We start from the raw sequence: 22261 nt of genomic DNA, 5'->3' as shown, positions 1-22261 counted from the left end.
TATTAAAAGAATTAGAATTAGTTGGAACTGCAAATATTTCAAATATTCATACAAGCAATCCATCATTTGCAAACGATGTAGTTTGTTTTGGTATTTCACCACAAAGACTCCAAATTCTGTTGCATTGTGCTTACGATTATTCACTTAAATGGAGATTTGAGTTTAATCCTCTAAAATTTGTCATCTTGTGCTACAGAAATCAATTAGAACATGTATTCAATCTAGGTGATACCAGTGTTAACGTTTCAACTGAGACCAAGCACCCTGGGTAATTAAGAACGGTTGACATATCGCCGAGCATAGATATTCAGCATTCATGTAGGAAGGGTCGAAATGATTATTTTGCTATAGCCGGTACTCGATCTTGTTTTTTAAATCCGTTAACTGTGTGTGGCCTCTACAATAAAATCGTTATGGCTGCGGTACTTTACGGATGTGAGCTTTGGAATGGGATAAAACCGAAAGACATAAGGTGTCTTGAAACTTTCCAGCATTTCATTGTTAAACATATTCAATGCTTCCCTAAACGAACACGGTCAGATATGTTTGAATCGATGTACAACCTTGAGAGACTACCTATACTAGTGGAAAAACGGAAATTGATGTTCCTATATAAACTTTGCGAAATGAAGGCCGAATCACTAACCAAACAAATTTTCATTTATACCTATATAAAGACTTTACCAGTTTTTCGGAGATACCTGTAGAAAACAATATGGATTCATCCCAGATGTAATAAACATTTTATCAAAATATTCACTTTTGAATTTTTTTAATAACTATATGTTTACGGGCAGATTCCCAACCAAATTTCAGTGGAAACACATTGTCAATAGTGCTGTTAACCTGAATGAGAGACTTTATAAGGAAGAGCGAATGCGTAGGGACAACGATTTTATAAGATTTCTAAGATTGTCTGAGAACAATGGCTATGATTTCCTGTGGCAATATGCAAAAATTACTTGCAGACTTTTAACCGTGAAACATGTAGCCAAATTCTGGACTACTCCCCCGACTAGCGGAAACTGCAACTTGTGTGGACACTTTGTTCAAGATACACTGAATCATCAAATTATTCTATGCACAGAACTTCAAACACAGAGACTCTTACTATTTAAGAGATGAACAGAATTGACTAGTGACAATTTCGTATACACACTGGTTTCAAAATCAGACGTCAGCATTTCTGGCTTTCTGCTTGGCAATCAGGAAGATCTCTGGGACATTTTAACACCAGAGCATTGTTTGGAAGTCCTTAACGAAGGATTTTCCTTTCTAAAATACTGTAGACTGTAAATACTATTCCATCCAAAATATTAAGTGACATTTCTAATTTTATTATTTCAAAACTTTATAATTTTACATAATATATGAATGTTGTCTTTTGTCAATCTCCTAGATAGGGGGAAATAAAGTATGATGATATATATGTATGTCTGCCTATGTGTAGTGACAACTATAAATTATACCTTGTCCATCGGATTTCTTATGATAAAGAAATACCAGGCGTTAGAATGTGTATAAAGTGCCTAGAAAATCAACCTAAGAATGTTAGAGTAGATCTGATTCTTTACTACAAATACAAATATACACATATTTTATTAGCACAAACTTATCAACAATAAATGGTTAAGGCTCATGGCATATTAATTACATAATAAATCATACATAATAAGTGTTGTAAACAATGACTAAATTAATATGTAATATTATAAACAATGATTATGAATTAAAGACATATTGACAATTCTATAGAGTTTGCTTAGCTTTACGCGGGCTCAAACTGTCTGAAATGAAAGAGGAAGTCAATCTTAGGATTGTATATGATTTTTATTTAATAAAAAGTTTATATTATTTTCATTTTTTTCAAATTTTGTAGGATCATCGATTATATTTGAAACTTTTTAGTAAAATATTGCCCTTTTATTTTTTCAAAATGTAAAAGAAAATATTTTTCATTTTCAATTTGACTAGAATTACACTGTTATGTTCTTGTGTGTGGTTGTGCTGTCACGTAGTGTTTAAGCGATATTTTTTAACATTGTCATAAAGCGGGAGGTTTGGCATGCCTTGAAACCAGGTTCAACCCACTATTTTGTCTTAAAATGTCCTGTACCAAGTCAGGAATATGGCAGTTGTTATCAAATAGTTCGTTTCTATGTGTGTTGGCGTTTGTTTTTGCTGCACTTAGGTGTTCCTGCTGTTCCTTTGTTTTCCTCTTATAGTTGATGTGTTTCCCTCGGTTTTGGTTTGTAACCCGGATTTATTTTCTCTCAATCGATTTGTGACTTTTGAACACCGGTATACTACTGTTGCCTTTATTTACATACAGAGCAGTATCTCATATTTCTGGGAATATTTAGATGTCTCCCTCTTTCAATCATCAGTATATGAGCACTTATACGGATCTTACATATTGCAGCTCTGTCACTTCTGTTTCTTCAAATATTAACATGGGGTGGTCTTCGACCCATAATGTTGACGCTCTTGAAAAGTCTAACTTCTTAGATTCAAGTATATTTGCATTTTGAACTTGCAAACATTGGTTAATAATTCTTTGTTTAATGGAATTTAAATTACCTTTAACATAATTAAAGTTATTAATGATATACGATATTCCAAGTCCATTTAAAAGACTCTTTATCTTTATGACCCAAGGGTTTGAATCTACAGATTTAGTGAATATATCACCTGCCAAAGAATTTTCCGTAGAAACTATATGGTTCAGGAAATTGAATATTGAATATAATATTTAATTTTTTAAGGGAATCCTATTAAGTTCAGCTCGACATCCATCATTAGATGCCTTACAATGAACCCTTAATATATCTTTGATAAATGTAACATGAAGTTTTTCAAAGGGGTCAGAATCTTTAAAATGTGAGTCCACCCCCAAATTTCACTACCATATGTAAGAATGGGAGTAACTAAACAATCAAACAATTTTTCAAGAAGTCTACATGGGTTGTTGAGACCTATAGCTTTCTTTATCTTATAGTATAAAATTGAGAATGGAAATGGGGAATGTGTCAAAGAGACAACAACCCGACCATAGAGCAGACAACAGCCGAAGGCCACCATCGGGTCTTCAATGCAGCGAGAAACTCCCGCACCCGGAGGCGTCCTTCAGCTGGCCCCTAAACAAATATGCCTTCCTGGCTTTTTCATTAGAGTATTTACAGCAAGACAAAAATTGCCATTTTACCTTAAAACAATACCTAAATAGTAATAATTTGTAACCGTTTCAAGATATGCATTATCATAGGTAAAATGGTTTAAAAATGTCTTGCCATTAGAATTGAATATCATAATTTTTGATTTGTCAGTGTTAACTTGAAGTGTCCTTGATTAACAATATTCATGTAAAATATCATGAGAGTTTTGAAGACCCTCTTTGCTTTCAGATAGCAAAACAATATCGTCTGCATATAAAAGAGGTATCCCCAAAGGCAACTAGATCCGTATGTTTGTTATCAAGATTACCTACTAGTTCATTTATAAAATAGTTAAAAAGAAGGGGACTCAATACGTCTCCTTGTTTAACACCCCTTTCTTATAATAATGGAGGGCTAAGCCCATTAGAGAATTTTATTCTACATACTGTATCAGTATACATTGAATGAATAACATTAAAAATTGTATGGGGGATATTGTGTTTATGAGTTTAGAAAATAAACCAAGTCGCCATACGGTATCAAATGCCTTTTTAAAAGTCTATGAAGGCAGCAAAAACGTTTTTCTTTTTTTGTCTTCATTGATCAGTTATGGTCTTAAGAGTGAATATGTGGTCAGCTGTACAACTTTTCTCTTTAAAACCAATTTGAATTTTACTTAATAATTTTTTGTTATCCATGAATTTTACTAAACGTTTATATAAAACCTTATTGAAAAGTTTACCCAGGTTGGAACTAGATATACCTCTATAGTTCCCTGGATCATACTGTCCCTTTTCTTAAGCAAGAGAACAAGTAAGCTTTCATTCCATATTCTCGGAAATGGACCAGATTCAAATATGCTATTAAAGATTTTATAAAGTGGTTTTTATTAAAATGGGAATTACATTTTTCAACATTTCATTTGAAATCATGTCGGCTGCAATACTTTTGCCATTTTTAATTAAGCGAATAGCTTTAAGTATCTCTTCAATTGTTATCTCTGAACTCAAGTCATCTGTAACATGTGATAGATTATACTTCACTTTCAGAGAGTCAAAATGTTTAATAATTTTAGAGTGCAAGCTTTTGTGGTTTTTGTCACAGCTATTCATTTTTTTATGAAACTTGATGAAATCTCCTAGTGGTAAAGATTTATTTTGTTGGTTATTACTTTTTTGTCTACTTAGTTTATTCAAAATGTTCCAAAACATCTTTGTGTCTTTTTCACATGAATAAAGTTCTGAAAATATATCTTTTCTGTATTTATTTTTTCATACTTACATAAACGTCTAAGTCTAGATCTGAAAGAATAAAATTTATGTCTGTATTCAGAATTGTGGGGATGTTTACCAAGTAACTTTTCATACTTTTTTACTGTAACACGAAGTTCGCGGCAAGATTCAGAAAACCAAGGTCTTCTTTTTGACCTATCTTGGTTTTAATTTCTGACTGGGACTTTCTTAACTAGGTTTGCAGACTTCAAAGCATTTTCATATAGTATTCAATTAAATGATTTTACTGCTGATTCAGAGTCTGTAAAAGTGGATTTCAAAAACTGTTCAAATTTGTTTTTACTCTCTATACTGTTACTATTTAGTGTGTAGAGATTAATTGCTTCAGGGGTCCATATAAATTTATTTGGGATAAATTCCAACTGGCATTGGGGTGTTTTTTGAGGCATTATAAAACCTATTAATAAAGAACAACTTATTGTACAATCATTTGACAAAGAAGTCAGGTCATGTACTTCAAAATAACCAACTATATGTAATAACTCTTTAGATACAAGCATATAATCCACAACACTACATCCATTGTATGTAATACAAATGTGTTTACCATGTAAATCACCTATGGTTCTACCATTTAGTATTCTAAGTCCTGACTCCTTAAATAAATGCAGTAGATACTTTCCACTATTGTTGAAAAGTTTGGTGTCAAGGTTATTCCTTGGTATATTTTGATCAGAAATATATTGTCAATCATATTAATTTGAAGTACAAGAATTACCAAAGGCAACAACATCAGGTTTAGTATTAGTATAGGCATTGAAATCGCCTTGGACTATAATACTAGAGTATTTACCAACATCAGCTAGTAGCTTGTCATCAATGGGTTCTAACCCAGTAACGTTAGCGCTAGGATTTTCTGGAGACATATATACTGTAGCAATATATATGTCCTTTTCTAATTTAAAACATGTATGGTCTATTTTGATCCAAAGGATATCAGTGTGATATTTTAGTAATTTCTTGATGCCTTTTGAAAGGGAATTTTTAACAAAAGTATTTTATTCCACCAGAATTGCGTCTGGCTTTATGATGTTTTTTTTTTTCTATTATCACTATCAACAAAGCAGAAACCTGGGATACTTATTTTATTTACATCAACATCATTTGTCCAAGTTTCAATAAAGCTTATAATCTGAAACTGTGAAATAATTTTGTTGAAATGGGGGTCATTGATCTTGTCAGTGGTGAGTCCATCAATATTCCAAACAGCAGTATTTAGTAAATTTGTACACATTTTACAGTATTGATTTTACAAAACCCATTGATTTTTAGACGATGGAACAACATAAACAAAACTATTACACTAAATAGCATACATGAAAATGTGCGTAAAACATTTTATAGTTATTTGATACATAAAATTTCTCAATTGTACATGTATGCATAACTTATATATATTTGTTTATGTATTGGTTGTATCTGATATTACGACATACTTTATGATTCATGTATGATGATACAAGTTATAAAAGAGATTATGTACAATGAAACAAGGAAATCATCTATGAACCTTTTGGTATTTATAACATATACCTGTTTGTTGGGTACTTTCAAATTGAAATGTACACAAAAGTTTAACATCAGGTGTTTCAGTTAAACAACTAAAGTATTGGCTTAAGTCCAATTTCTTAATCTTAATGGAATATGAGCTGTATTGAATATTTGTCATGACAGGAAAAGTGAATCATGAAAAAATTTAAAAGAAAAAAAAAGGAATATTTCTTAATGAATTTATTGTTTATCTCTATTTTTGGTCTTTAGAAGAGTTTTAAATCTAATATGAAGGAAGAATAAAAGATATGTTTGAATGGAAAGAAAATTATATGAATGTTAGCATTTTGCAAAAAGGGTGAATAAATCGGTGTGAAGAAAAATTTTAAGTTTTGAAAAAAAAAAATAGAAAAAAAAAATATATATATAATCTATATTTTAAATTCATAATAGGAAAAATCATCTATGTTTACGTGTACATATGAATATAACATGTATAAGACATTTAATGTTGTACTTTGTTGATCTGACGATAAGGTTGACACAGCCAAGCGACCTGCCACGGCAATATGTTGGGCGGCGGTTGACCCCATCGGGGACACGAAGATTTATCATGTAGCATTGGACCCCACGGTAGATATTGGGGATTTTCTGGTAGCATCCGACCCCATGGAGGATACAGAGTGTTTTGGGTTAGAATCGGAGGCGGTCTATCCATAGAAATGTCAAATGCTGCCTTGAACTTATAAGAGTTTAAACTTATACTGAAATTATGTACTACCCATATCTCCACTTTGGGTCTTCTTTAGAATTTAATTTAGCCGCTATCCATGTGTAATTATACTTGTAACATTCCCAAGATATGTCTCTACGACATGAAACATAGAGATCATATCCGGGAACCAGTAGGTAAACAAAACAAAATATCTATGAATATTATATATATCCCCAAAAGAGACGTGGTTTGTGAAACAACTGTATTTACAAAGTGCAACCTTAACTAACATTTTTTTCAAATAAAAAACTCTTGAAGAACACTTTTTCTCACAACAATACATTTTTATCAGAAACCTAATAGAAATCTCTGCATTTACTCTAACTTTTCTTTTACAGTACATTTAATACCCCCACCTCTGTTTTTATTTTTAAAGAATTTGAAATCAAGACTTTAATCATTGTCAGCTTACCCTATGTGCATGTTTTCTGACATGAAATACCTAGAACCTGTATTAAACTACTTTGATAACAAATTAAAAGCATTTCAGAATACTATCATTAATATATTAATAGTTAATCATTCCAACGTTTAAGATTGTATAAAGTATCCAATCCTGCCTCTGTCTCCAGTTCACATCTTACTGTATGCCCATTTATCTATAAAAGTTCACAATTTCAGCCTCAAATGGTCAGTTTAAAAATCTTGTCACAATACTATCATCTCTTATCATATATCTAACACAATTTGGCTAATATATGAAATAGAAGTGTTTAAACTACTTCATATTTGCAAAAGTTGTGTGTATGAAGTTACCAGTTTGATATATAAATTCATCAAAAGTTGTATAGAACTGACTGCTAAAATCTGGTTTGTGTATAACTTCAAAGCAAGGTTATTTTTTTCTATAAAAAGACCTTTATAATAATAAAATCATAGCCTTTACAGGTTTAATTATTTGTTTTATAACCCAGGGGTTAGGTATTTTTCTCTGTTTTTTGCCACTGGGGCCTTAAATTTGCAATATAATTCTGCTGTTTCTGTGAATATGGAATATTTAGTATATTATTAGGATAGAACACACTATTGTTAGTTTTATAGAGGTATTTTTGTATCTCTAGCTTGTTTTTGTATGCCGCGGTCACAAGAAAACACATTCAGGTGTTACGGCTTACTTATGGGTTTTCGACAGGACCAAAAAACAACCCAACAACAATGTTCATCAAGGATCTATGAGTTTCAATGACTGCGAAGAGTAAATATAAGCACTTCTTAACAATTTAATTAAATATATGCATATGTTATGAATTTACTTTACATACAGGGCTTTAGGTAAACTATGCATACTGTAAACTGTGAATTTATGCTGAGTCATTATATTTAAGAACCAGGATTTTCTCCATCTTCATGAAATATTTATAAAACTTTATTTTTGAGTTAATTTCATTAAAATCTCTGAAGATAAAGCAGATTTGGTGAAATTCTAAATGTTCTCTTTTTCACCCAATATATTTACACATTAAGATGTTGGGATGTTGAACGGTTTGCAATGAAACGACAGACCACTAAAGACAAAAAAGATGAGGATGTAAAGAACTATAGGTCACCGTACAGTCTTCAACAAAGAGTCACACTAATACCGGCATCACAAAATGTCAAATATTTCAAATGGGAAAACAACCATTCTGATTTATGTATGAATGATAAACAAAAATGAAACATGACTGACATCAACCGACAACAACCGTTTAATCAAAGAACTCCTGAGAAGTGTCAGTCATATTGAGGATGTGGCGGGGTTAAACTTGAGTGTTAACCCTTCGCTTAAATCTAGAACGGCGGTGTAGCATCAATACATAAAATTCAGTAGGAAAAGGCTTTACTTATCAATCGGCACGAAGAACAACCGCAAAAAGACAAAATCACAAAGTACCGATCTAAGAGTACTCGAAACTATTCAAATCAAGTTAAAATCTAATTTCAACCAATACATAAACCATGTTTTCTCTGTTTGAAATGGGAACCAGTTCACATCCCATGGATGTGAATTTTACATAGTAAGTCATGGTTGTACTATATCTGCATTTTTTCGATCATTGTATGCAACCATATTCACTTAGTTAGCAACTAAATTACCATGTCAACGTTATAAAACCAAATGACGTCGACGATATCGACATCTGGGTTTGTATTGGACATGTATGACTGCCGACGGTCATATAACCCGATATAAACATTAATATAATCATAAATAGATAGCGAGCGAGCGCATACAATTGAATTTTTCTAGGTCTGTTTGATTTCATGTTCAAAAAATATGTTAATGATCGTTTTTTCAAATGATCAGCAATACTATTGAGCTTATTTTGACAAATATAGACCAAATTGACTGCTTACACCGAAATATTTGGATTTTTTATTGTCGGATTTTTGTCTCATTGAAGTAAACCCATGTAATTTTTCATTCAATTTTGTTTTCTGTGTCTTTCATGGAATGTGGTTGGGAAATTTGAAAAATAATATGGAAAAAAATATACCTTTTTGACAAGTTTCAACCAAAACGAAAAAGGAAAATGGTAAAAGTGAGAATCACCAACGAAAATTAAGGCCGAATTAAGCTCACGTGTCCAATGCTAAGTAGAGCTTAACGCTCTGTCTTCGGATTCATATGCTGTTGTTTGTCGTTCTGTCAGTTTTTTTAAATGGTTTTCTCAGTTTCTCTTCTATTAAAGAGTTTTGGAAGTCCCTTTGGTATCTTCCGCCTCTTTTTTACAAAGCATATCAAATTATGAAGAGGAATGCTAATATTTGACTTAACCTCAGCAAAAAAAAAAATTTTTGGAATAAAAGCATTAACTATATCTAGTCAGTAAAGCGAGGAAAAATAAAGTGAAGGAAGTAATAGTATTTTGTACCTGAAATTGTGAATATAGAATTCATCTATCCTTTCAAAATTAATTTAATTCTACTGATACATGTAGGTGAATAAAATTGTATAATCTAGTCACTGTAGATAATACTGCCACTTTGATGTCATAAACATCTGCAGATAAAAACTCTTTCTGAAATTGCCATTGAAATAGTTTTCGTCAAAACAAATATAACCAATGGCCGTACCCAAAATGTACTCTCTTCAACAATCTGGATCAGACATATTGTAGCTATTAACTGTTTATTTGATGCATTTGTTTGCAGTTATTCGTTACATGAAAGAATATAATATTCACAAGGAAATATGTAGATGAATTAACATATATAATGACTGATATCTGACAGATTTTTTTTTATAGTAAACAGGTTTTTGATTTACTCAAACACGTGATGAACGAAAACCTCCCGAACTGCAAAACATTATGACTGAACAACCTTCTGTTCATGAAACAAATCTTCTGTTAAAAATATGTTTACTTCTATGTGACATTTATGCGGAAGGTGAACTCCAAAAGGTTTATAAACAGAATCAATAAAACCATGTAAAACCAATACAAAGACAGTCATTAAAGCAAAAAACATGTTGATTACCAAACTATGTTTTAAAAATTCCGCTTTAAAGACTTGAAAAAATCAAAAATTGTACCAGTCTACATGGTTTAGGTATTAGATAATTTTCTAACACGGATTCCTCGATTGAATTCTTCTGAAATATATCTACTTCGGTAATGCATATTAAATAAAGAAAAGTATTGTGTCAGGTACATTCAAAAATTGTTACTTTCAGTACACTTGCATTACTTGTCATAAATAGAAGTATAATCAGAAAAACTCTTCTTTTTTTTTTAAATCATGACTAACGCTTGATAAAAAGATTTTTTATAATAAATGTTTTGCCATTAAAATAAAGCTGTGGTATGTTAATGGGCTTAATCGAAGAATCCACCCAAAAAGCTACCATTCCACTTTGATGATTTCGGGAAAATATTCAAGGTCGAAACGAATGCTAAAAAATATTTTTGTCATCAAACTAGTAATAAGAATTCTCTAAAAGAGATGCGAAAATTACCAAAGGAACAAAGCTTTAACTAAAGACAACCACTAAAGATGCGCCTTACCTTGAACGGGTAACTGACAGTTGCGTTTAAAGTGGAAAAGAATAGATATTTTACATATATATTGTCTGTCAGTAAACACTTTATGTACTGTACTGATGGACCATGCAACGACCAGACAAAAGAACAAACACTTGAAATTACTTGAATAACATTGGTTTGGAATCAACCTCATATAGCTGACATATCTTAATGAATAGGGAGGTTAAATTGAGATCATAATAGCTGTAAAAGAATCAATTTAGAGTTATCACATTTAGGTATTTTTTTATCTAGTAAATATATGCTTTTTTTATGGGTGTTGCTTTTTTTAATTTTTGCCTGCATGTAACACTGTATCCTCACTAGTTACATTTAAAATAAGACTCATTCCAGAAATAGCATGTATGTTAAATCTTGATTGCGATTATTAAGTACGTACTTTCATATCAAGATGACAGACAAGATTAATAGTCCCATCTGTGTGAAATTTAGACGCCATATTTACAATACATATTTGAACAAATCAATCAAAAAGGTGCATCTTTAACAAAAAGACATCTAACACAGGAATACGAATCATGTTATATGGGATTTGAAGCATATTCTACTAACCGTTCTTCATTATCATCTGAAGTTATTTAGTTATTATTACTAGTGTTATCATAACCGTTTTATCGTGATTTGTTTCTTTTGTTGGTTTTTCCCATTATCGAACATTCAAATTGTCGATATATCAATAACTATTTTATATTTAACTTTAACTCGTAATAATTGGAAACAAGAAAGAATTTTTTATGCGGTTTTGTTGTTTTCTTGCTGTCTTATTGACGGTTATCGCACAACATCAGAATTTATTTATATAAATAATTTGACAGAGAAACTTTTCTTTAGGTAGTCAAATAATGATATGTATTTCAATGAAGAAAACAGGCAGTAATAATTGACAAAAATTCTGAAGCTTTTATTCAAAATGTAATCCACAGATTGATAGAAGAATTGGCAAAATATAAAAAAGCTATTCAAGTACTTTTTATATACATACATGTATTTAAGGGGGAATGAAAACGGTAACACTCACAAACGTCGATAAAGAATATATATCACCCTCTCATTACATCACTTAGAAAAAACTACAACTTGTCGATAAATCTTATAACATAAATGTTGTCAAGGAGAAAATGTATAGCGTTTATCATCTCATCACAGTTACAGTAAGTATATCTAGCGTAATGACCTTTTGCATAAGGGAAGAAAGGCTTTTCATGAGTTGCAGCAAATTTGCAATTAGATTTTCCCAAAGGATCATTTGATTAAATAAACACTTTTGTTTGATAAGATTGAGTAGAGGGGTAGAGTTAAGTGTCGAAAGTCATAACTGTAAACCAAATTGAAATGACAATCAAAAGCACGTATTTTTTCTAAAACATCTAAAGATTTTTTACACATCAAAAATAATGTATTTCATTTTTTTTTTCATATGCTTTATTACAAAAGGTAATAAAACGTATTGAAATTTTAGTAAGGGAACTAGTTCAAAGCACAGAACGATTATTAATAGAAAACTGGAAGCTGAGATGGAACGATATTGACCTTTTTGTGAGTTTAGGTAGCCAATACATATTAGGGACCTTCAAATGTTCAGAGAAGGCCTTAATCTATTGTTTACCTTTTGAGTCTCTATGAAACAAACGGCCTTGAACGTAGAAGAATTCATAATTTCATTCTTAAGAACAGTTTTGTAGTATTTTACGTCACAACACATTGCTAGTTTTTTTAAGTTTGTTTTAATCCTTAAACCAGGCGTTTTATTATCTATACACGTTATATTTAGAATTCGTTTTGCGTTATCAGTAATTGGCGAGTAACATCAGTTGGTATTCGTTTTACTACATGCCATACAGTAATACATATTTTCTATTTATAAATGAAATCCTGAGGTCCTTTATTGTAGGGAGAGTGCATGCAAGTACGGATTTTTGTCATGCTGAATTGAAAATAAAACCAATATCAAAGCCATGGTTTTTATTTCTTAAAGAACGGACATACGTTTTATGATGATAAATCTTACTTTTAAATCAACATGATCGATGGAGATTTCTTAAGAAATATATCAAGCAAACACATTCTAAGTGTATAAATATTTGAAGTAAACAGAATTTTTATGTTTAAAGAACATTTCAGAGTCGAAACTAATTACATGTACACTAAATATGTAATCAAGCTAAGTCAGAGATTTTAATAATGAATCAATATAAAAATGATACTTTTTCGTTTGTGTAAATACAAATCATACCCTGTTTATTGCAAGAATTGTCAAAATTCTAATATTCAATAACAATTAAATGTATACTTGTAAGTTTCTTGCTAAAAACCATGGTTTTCATAGAAACAACACTTCAAACCCATGATACCGTCGAATTATTTTTGGTATGAAAAAAAGCATCTAAGTATTATCTACAAATTTTAGAATGATGCAGAAATTATGAATTGATGAATTTGAGAATGTTACAAGAAATGATTTTTTATAGTTAAATACATATTACAAATATAGATATGAAGTTGTTTACCTCATACATTATGGTTTCTGTATTCATCTGAAGTACATTTTTTTTCATACAGTCATATATGTTTATAAATATCAAGACATACGTTAATTGTTTGTTTAACCATAAACTTGTCTTTTATTTGCTTTGTAAACAATTGCATATGTATATTTGATGCAACTCAAATTCTTTTAATTGTTATTACTGCTTTTCCTTACTTTGTCTACGACCGCATATTCTGTATCATTCCCATACACAGGATTTATGTGTTTAACAGCATCTGAATTTCTTCCTTTATCCACAACGGCATACTCATTGTTATCATTGTCCATTGTAGATAAATGTATTGTCTCTTCGTCTGATCCTCTTTTGAAACTTACATTTGCATTTGTCTTTGGTTTTGGTTTAATAACTGGCTTTGATTTGCTTAGCGAACTATCATTGTCGCTACCTATTGTGCTAAATTTTCCATCAACAGTACTATAATCTCCATCAGAGGTGATCCGTTGATGAACTTTCCGATTTTGTTCAAGATCAACAGTATCAGTGTTTCCGTCCTCCACAATATCATTTTGTTCCGAGGAAACATACAAAATATTGTCTTTCAATCCATCATAGTCATTATCGGAGTCTTTGCTGTCACTGCAAAATTGTTTCGTTGAATAATTCTTAGACTCTTTTAGAGATGCCTCATTTGACCTTTTCCTGTCAAGAAAGACAAACATTAGTTAGTAGATTTACAAATCGAAGTATTCACTATTTCATTCAAATTAGTGGAACAATATAAACGATTTTAACATTTTAATATGAGTTTATCTTAAAGCCCTACAGTAAGGAAATAGCTTATTGATTTATTTAGAGTCCATATTGAAATTAAAACAGTTTAGGTACCGATATTTGATATAAAAAGGTATGTATATCATACATAAATCACTATAGTCAAAATGTGAAATTATGTATTCAAATATTGGTGTATTTGGATCCAGAATCACCGATGAGTCTTTTGTAGACGACACGCGCGTCTGGCGTACAAAATTGTAGACCTATTATCTTTATTCGTAGCGGAGGGGGCATTAAGTGTTACCCTTGTCCATCCCGAACGTCCAGAACGTTCCGAACGTCATCAAAATTGGTTGCACTTTTACCGTTCATGAATTATGCTCCTTTATAAACATAAAAATTACTGAATTTTTCGTTTCCGTTCTCTAATTTTAGTTTGCCTCAACTAAATGTTATAAAACTTATACACAATGCTAATTACCACAAAACACAGATCAACTTCGAAATTGGGTGACATCACTTTTACCGTTCATGAGTTATGCTCCTTTATAAACATAAAAATTACTGAATTTCTCGTTTCTGTTCTCTAACTTTAGTTTGCCTCGAGCAAATATTATAAAACTTATACACAATGCTTATTACCTCAAAACACAGATTAAGTTTGAAATTGGGTGACGTCACTTTTACCGTTCGTGACTTATGCTCCTTTATAAACATAAAAATTACTGAATTTTTCGTTTCTTTTCTCTAACTTTAGTTTGCATCAACTAAATGTTATGAAACTTATACACAATGCTTAAAATCACAAAACGATCTTAATTACGTGAATCCTGCATCTGTATATGGAAGTTGACTCATGCATATTTTTACAAGCGGGGGCATCAGTGGCCTATAGACACATTCTCAATTTATTTTTTATTAGAACATGTAAAGCTAACTAAATGTATGTTTTGTATTTCTAAACATGTATGTTTTTCGAAAGAGATTGCTCTTTTATATACCTTGAACATTACTTAAGGGTTAGTTTGGCAATAAATCCTTCTTTGAAATTAAATTTGGAAATAAGAACATTATCAAACCTTAATTTTTTACTCAAATTATGATGTTAAAAACAAATTGTCTTCAGATTTCAATCAAAATTATTTTGTTTCAGCAGACCTTTAGTCTCATCATATGGTATTTATTTGTTAGATTAAAGTTCCATTTGACTGCTCAGTACATCGTATCATATTAAATCAAAGAGATGTGAATTAATTGTCATTGATATTGTTCATTTAAGAACATAGTCAAATTACAGGTCATCGTATGACCTTTAACAACGAGATTATTAATGGATAAAATCCTTTGTAAAATATGATGAAATACCTTATACACATAATAATGGAAACAAGCAATAGTATCATGAGTACTCCACCAGCTCCTGCTCCAAGATAAACGTACAGATCGGAATTCTCGTCTGAAAAAAAAATTATTGTGTACTTAAATAAACTCTAAATAAATTGTGTACGCTAGACGCGGATTTCCTCTACAAAAGACTCATCAGTGACGCTGTAATAAAAAAGATAATAAACCAAAAAAGGTACAAGGTTAGAGAGCATTGAGGACTCAAAATGCCGACAGGTCTTGTCAAATACAGCTGAAGTAATCTATTCCAATGGTAGAAAATTGATAGTATTTCGAAAAGATTAAAAGTTTTTTAAAACAGTTAATCTATGACCATATCAATGATAGTTCATGTCAACACAGAAGTGCTGACTACTGGTCTGATGATACCCGCGGGGAAAGACCTCCACCAGCAGTGGCATCGATCCAGTGGTTATAAATAGGCTCATCAAAGATACTAAGATTAAACTTTTCTACGCCAGACATGCATAGAATTAGATATAGTATCAATGCCTCATTCAGTGTCCCTTCTCCTGAGCAACTCAGTATTGAGTTTATTCTTTTTCATTGTTAGGACAAATTGTGGGGAATTTTGTATTTTATCGAGGTCAGTTCTTATAAAAAGATATAAGAAGATGTGGTATGAGTGCCAATGAGACAACTCTCCATCCAAGTCAAAATTTATATAAAAAAAAAATAGCACGCGTGGATGAGTATTTATACATCCAAACACCATAATATAATTAACAGTCCGTTTTAGATTAATGAATCTACATATTAATAGAATTATTTAAAATCAAATAATTGAATAACATTGTAACTTTCTTGGGAAGTTGTATCATACAGTATGCAACCTCTGGCGATTGAATCTAAAAATGTTATTCAAACAAAAAAATATTCTGCATTTGTAAAAAAAAAGGTCGTAAAAGTATGATAAAACGCATATTTTTCTTCGTATTGATGAGAAGCCTAAAAAAATAATTACATTCTTCTCACAAAATATTGCACTTTTGATTAAAGATCTAGACCGATTGGATTCTGATATTTTACAATCTATGATAGCGGAAGATGACCGATCTACCTTAAAGATAAAACGAAAAACTAGTCAAAAATTGTTTCATAAAACACATTGGCAAATGAGTATAATGTAGATGAAACGCGCGTCTTGTGTTCAAAATTATTAACCTTGAATCTTTGATTAGTTTATTGGAGAACATTATTTTCAATAACAGAAAATCGGCATTCCTATTAACACCCAATGTGGTCTTTTGGTAGCCAACTTGCCCTTTTCATTTTATGAGGCAGACTTTACTTTTCGCTATATAGATGACCTATCGCTTAATGGTTTAAACATTCATATCAATGCACTGGTTATAAAGGATACCATAAATACAGTTGACTGCCTGATAAATTGACTTACATATAGAAATTGACAATCAGAGTAAGACCTACTAAAAAAGGGAGGATTTAAGCTTTTATTGAAAATTTCTTTATGTGTGAAGCAACATTCAAGCAGCGCCCACGTATGGAATATCATTATTTCCTTGATAAAGGGTTATTGCTTACCAGCAAGGATTCTAAGGGTTTCAAATGAAATAGAAAAGTTTTAAAGATATCATTATGATTTGGTTGCACGTTAGTAGATATCTGTATTACATGTTACTTCTAGTGGCAACCAAAATCAACTATGTTTGGTCTTTTGAAATAAATGTAAGACTAGGTTCCCTAACATTTCTAACTTTCCCATGGTTTGATATTTTATGTAACGTTTTAAGAGATACAACTAGTTCCTTTATCGCAAAAATTGTAAATTTATTAAAAAGTTGATTCCAATGTTAATGATTAAAATCTGTGGCTGTTCTTTCGTGGTTCCTTTCCGTCCTATATCTACTCACGTATTCAAATATATCTGCTTCATTATATTTCAATTGTTTGGTTTTGAGCATTCATGATGAAGGTTAGTCTAAAAACGCCCTTCGTACCCACCACATTTTTTTCAGTAATAATTAAAATTTGTCACTTAGATTTTTTATTTTGAGAAATTACTTTTTGACAAGTGCACTAAAAGTAAGTTTGTTACTCCCTCAGTCAAGAAAAGGCGCTCGTGAATTCCGCTACGTGTTTTGGTTTTTTTTTCTCTCACTTATATGGAAGATCAACAATGACTCTAAATTTTCCGACATCTTATTCCGAACGTGTATTCGTGGAAATCAGTATTTTCAACGGCGATCTCCTACTTGTGTATTCTAGAAAAGGTCACCAAATCATTGAAAGTGACTAGCCATTCTGATCGGACATAATTTTAGCAGTTTATTTATTTCTGCTGCAAATCCATTCATCAATAATTTATACCTTTGGTGGTATCATTCTCTGCCGCTATAGTTGACTGAGTATAAGAACTTGTCACGGAGCTATCGCTGATTGGTGTTGTTACTGTTTTCGTTTTTGTTGAACGATTGTCCTCTGTGGTTGTTCCTTGTCTTATTTTGGTAGTCGATTCGGGAAGGTAACCCTGGCTTGTTTTGGTGGTTGATTCTGGAGGGTAAACCTGGCTTGTTATGGTGGTTGATTCTGGAGGGTAAACCTGGCTTGTTTTGGTGGTTGATTCTGTAGTTGTTCCCCGGCTTGTTTGGGTGGTCGATTCTGGTGGGAAGCACCTAATTTTCAATTCTGTAATGTGCATAATTATGAAAAATATAGGTTCTCTAAGATATTGATTGCTTACTACATGCCTAGCGAATTTAGAGGTAAAAACATCGTTTAGATCCTATCTTTTGTAACAATTTTCCCAAATCCGCTATCTAATTTTCTTGCAGATTTCGGTGTATGCACACCTCCATCTACCTCAAATAAATAACATTTCAGCAATCGCTCCAATCAGCAGTAAGTCAACAAATCAATCCCATGACGTCAATTTTTCTCGTTTGTGTCGAAGTTTTCATTCTGACTTCCCTTGGGCTGGACAATAATATTTTGTTTGATTTTAAATTACTGATAACAAAATCAATATTTATACAAATAAAAACAATATTCAAAGATATAATTACAATGTTGAATTGGTAACCTTTTAGAATAAATTTATTTAAAGGATCGATAATTTTACCCGGATTATTTCAATATTTCTGGAAAGCGAGATTATTTCGACATTATTGACATTGTACATATACTGCTTGTTTCTGCTGTTCATTTTTAAGAAAAAAAATCACATTTTTTGATAATGCATGTTTTGTGACAGACTTACAGATACAAGAATGGCTGCTGGATAATATTTGTTCTTTGAATAAAATGCTGATAAATATCCGCAAACACTCATAAATAATAAAGACAACAATTTAGTTTTACCACCTTTCAGTAGCAACATACCATTAGCCTCAGCCTATTTGGTTTACAATAATCATGTCAGATTGATGTTTATAGACCATTTATATATCTTGGTAATTGATATGCTTATGCTATCAGCTTGATAAGTGTAATACTTTCATTATCAGAGATATTTTCCAAACTCAAAAATTTTTCAAGCAAGATCACGAGGACTATCGAATGAAATTAAAACACAAAGTTATTTCAGTCACTATCATTATTTGGTTGATCGTTACATTTTTCCAGCTCATTTATGAACTTTAAACTTGGTCTATAAACATCAATCTGACATGATTATTTTATTCCCTACTACTGTGATTGACTTTTGAATCGAGTGTCTGGTTGTAAATGCTGAGCAATAGATACTTACCTTGACGCATTTAGTCTTATTTTGTTTTGAGCTGATTGTTTGCGTGCCTATTTTTATCTGTTTTATGCATTGTTGTATGGCATGTTGTATGGGATGTTAGCTGAACATGGTTTAAACCTTACTTTTTAATCAATGACTAATCTCCTGCTCGTATTTTTTTAACATTTTGCGTTAGAATAGTATCGAATTATGCCAGCCATATTTCCTGTTGCAAAATGACGATATAACTAAAAAAAGTATAACAAAAATACCGAACGAAAAGGCAAATTCAAAAAGAGGAAGTCCATAAAAACTGACATAATCAAACGCTATCAATCAAAGGAACAAGTGAAAACAACTGCCATATTCCTGACTTGGTACACCGAGAAAAAAGGTGGGTTAAACCTGGTTACATGGCTAGCTAAACCTCCCACTGAAAATTGTTTATAGTGTCACGTGCCGGGGGTACTTAGTAATTACTCATCGGAGTTCGTACTAGAGTTATTTTTCCGGATAAAGCATGGGCAAACTTACTGGTAGCGGTTTGAAATCGAATGAAAAAATGGTTTGGGTCCCCTTAGATGAACGACGGACACAAAGGGTTTAAGCGCATACGATACAGTTACAGTGGAGATAATGACGTTGCTAACGTGAAATGTTGTTTTTCGCGATGTCAAACTATGACTTATCGGGAAACGATGCATTTTTCGACTGATATAAAGCATTAGCTTTAAACCGAGTTCGTTGACCCTCTTTTTTGAAAATGGTATTTGGCTTGATTATCTATAATGTATAAAGATTATTTGTACCAATTTTCATGAACAAATCACCGATTAAATTTTTTTTAAAGTTGATAAATATACGGAAAAATATGCGGTTTTTATCTAAAATTTTGATAATTTGATAAAAATTAACTATTTGTTCTTATGTAGCAACATTCCAGCAGCGCCTGCATACGGAGTATATATCTCCCAATTGATACGATATTCCCGGGCTTGTATTTCCTATCATGATTTCCTCGATAGAGGATTGCTGCTCACAAGGAAGCTATTAAACCAAGAGTTCCAAATGGTGATGTTGAAATCTTCCCTTCGTAAATTTTACGTACGCCATCACGAGTTGGTTAACCGTTATGGAATAACCGTTTCACAGATGATATCGGATATGTTCCTTATGTCGTAACTACAATACCCTTCCCTTTTCACGAATGTGACCTACCGAATTAAACTATTTACCGGATTTGTAATAACATAAGCAACACGACGGGTGCCACAAGTGGAGCAGCATCTGCTTACCCTTCCGGAGCACCTGAGATCACCCCCAGTTTTTGGTGGGTTTCGTGTTGCTTAGTCTTTAGTTTTCTATGTTGTGTCATCTGTACTATTATTTGTCTGTTTGTCTTTTTGTTTTTGGCCATGGCGTTGTCAGTTTGTTTTCGATCTATGAGTTTGACTGTCCCTCTGGTATCTTTCGTCCCTCTTTTGCAAAATGACGATATAACTAAAAAAAGTATAACAAAAATACCGAACGCAAAGGCAAATTATAAAAGGGGAAGTCCATAAAAACTGACATAATCAACCTACACCACTGTCCCAGGTTAGGGGGACGGTTTGCGCCTTCAAACTAGTTTAACCCTCCCCCTCCCCCCCCCCCCCCCCCCACACACACATTCTATATGTGCCTAGTTCTAAGTCAAGAGCCTCTAATTCAGTTGTTGTCGTTTGTTGCTATATATCATATTTGTTTTTCGTTCATTATTTTGTTCATCTTTCTTGTTAGTTTTCTCGTTTGAATTGTTTTACATTTGTCATTTCGGGGTCTTGTTCAGCTGTCTATGCGGTGCGGGTTTTGCTCATTGTTGAAAGTCGAACGGTGACCTATATTTGTAAATTTCTATGTCATTTGGTCACATGTGGAAAATTGTCTCATTAGCAGTCATACCACATCCAAAGAATTGATACACAAATTCGAATCATACTCATGTAAAGATGATACCCCAAATATTTTTACAAAAATCCGCTTGTGTTTATCTTTTGAAACAACAAAATTAGGTATGTTTATCCAAATAATAGAAATGTTCAGGAAACCGAAATTTTTAGTAAATGTCTAAAATTTTGACCCCATTTTTCTCTAACAGTAGCACATGAAGGTATATTTTTGATTACATACTAGTATTTGCATTGTCCAGGTAAAAAGTAGCTTCTATGCAAAAAATTTTGTCAAAAATTCACCGTGGGATCAAAACTGTATCGTATGCCCTCAAAGGCTTCTAGTCCTCCAATAAAGTAGCCAAGGTAATAGCAGTTGACGTTGGATGCCAAGGGAGATGCCTTATTTCTCTGCTTTTGATTTGGGGTACTGCTTTTCTTACAGTTGCTCTTAAAGACAATGCTCTTAATTTCTCTTTAAAATGTGACAATACATCAACTAAAGCCAATGTTCTCAAAATGGGTCAATGCTTTAAGCTGAAGCCAATGTTTTTTACTTCAGCCAAGGCGTTATGCTTCCGCCAAGGCTTAACTCAGATGCGACTGCTTCTTCAGCAGTTACTTATCTACGAACACTATTTCTTTCATTCAGGAGCGATGCGTCCTAATTCTTTTTTAGCATTATAATACAGATTCTCACCTCTATTTCTTTTTGTGTGTCTTGGTTGACGTTCACCATCTGACTCAAATAATCACTACAAGCACGGCTATATTTACTAGATATTGGTATCTCCCAAATTATAGACTAACCCGGAAAAACTGTATCACTAAAGTGTTTAACTATACCAGCATATATGAATGTAAATGGAAAGCACCTTTATGATGTTTTAAACTTGCCTTACCAATCCAGGACATTCATCACAAAAGTTCCGTTATATATACAAAATTGGGCAACCCAAACAGTCATAATAGGTCAATGTGACAATAATTGTGATCCAGCAGCCAATACTGTGTAAACATACATCACCGACATACAACACAACTGACTAAAGAATTCAAACAAAAACAAACACAAATTAAAATGTCAATTGTTCTTGAACAATTGAGAGATCTTTCCTTTTGTAATGTAAAATAAATGTTCCAATAGACGTAGAATGTATTGAAAAGTTCTAAAACACACAAAAAACTGTTAAAACATGATAAAAATCAACAAATTCGCTTTTTAGGAAATGACCTT

General features: G+C 32.0%; 1 protein-coding gene across 2 annotated transcripts in view; it reads right to left on the bottom strand.

Moving 5' to 3' along the window:
• Window positions 1–11618: 11618 nt before the first annotated feature.
• Window positions 11619–22261, bottom strand: part of LOC127725204 (uncharacterized) — a 30247-nt gene continuing 19604 nt past the window's right edge. The window contains exons 5-8 of one of the 2 annotated variants that reach the window (XM_052232061.1): window positions 17972–18057; window positions 17740–17935; window positions 15370–15460; window positions 11619–13929 (exon numbers count right to left, since the gene is read on the bottom strand). In XM_052232061.1, the coding sequence (XP_052088021.1) occupies window positions 13416–13929; window positions 15370–15460; window positions 17740–17935; window positions 17972–18057 (887 nt within the window). In that variant the 3' untranslated portion in view covers window positions 11619–13415. Of the gene's footprint in view, window positions 13930–15369; window positions 15461–17739; window positions 18058–22261 lie in introns of both variants that reach the window. The other variant, XM_052232060.1, reaches the window with a different exon arrangement.

The sequence above is a fragment of the Mytilus californianus genome, unplaced genomic scaffold (genome assembly GCF_021869535.1).
Source record: "Mytilus californianus isolate M0D057914Y unplaced genomic scaffold, xbMytCali1.0.p SCAF_15, whole genome shotgun sequence".
NCBI lineage: Eukaryota > Metazoa > Mollusca > Bivalvia > Mytilida > Mytilidae > Mytilus > Mytilus californianus.
This window is presented reverse-complemented; position numbering and strand designations above follow the sequence as displayed.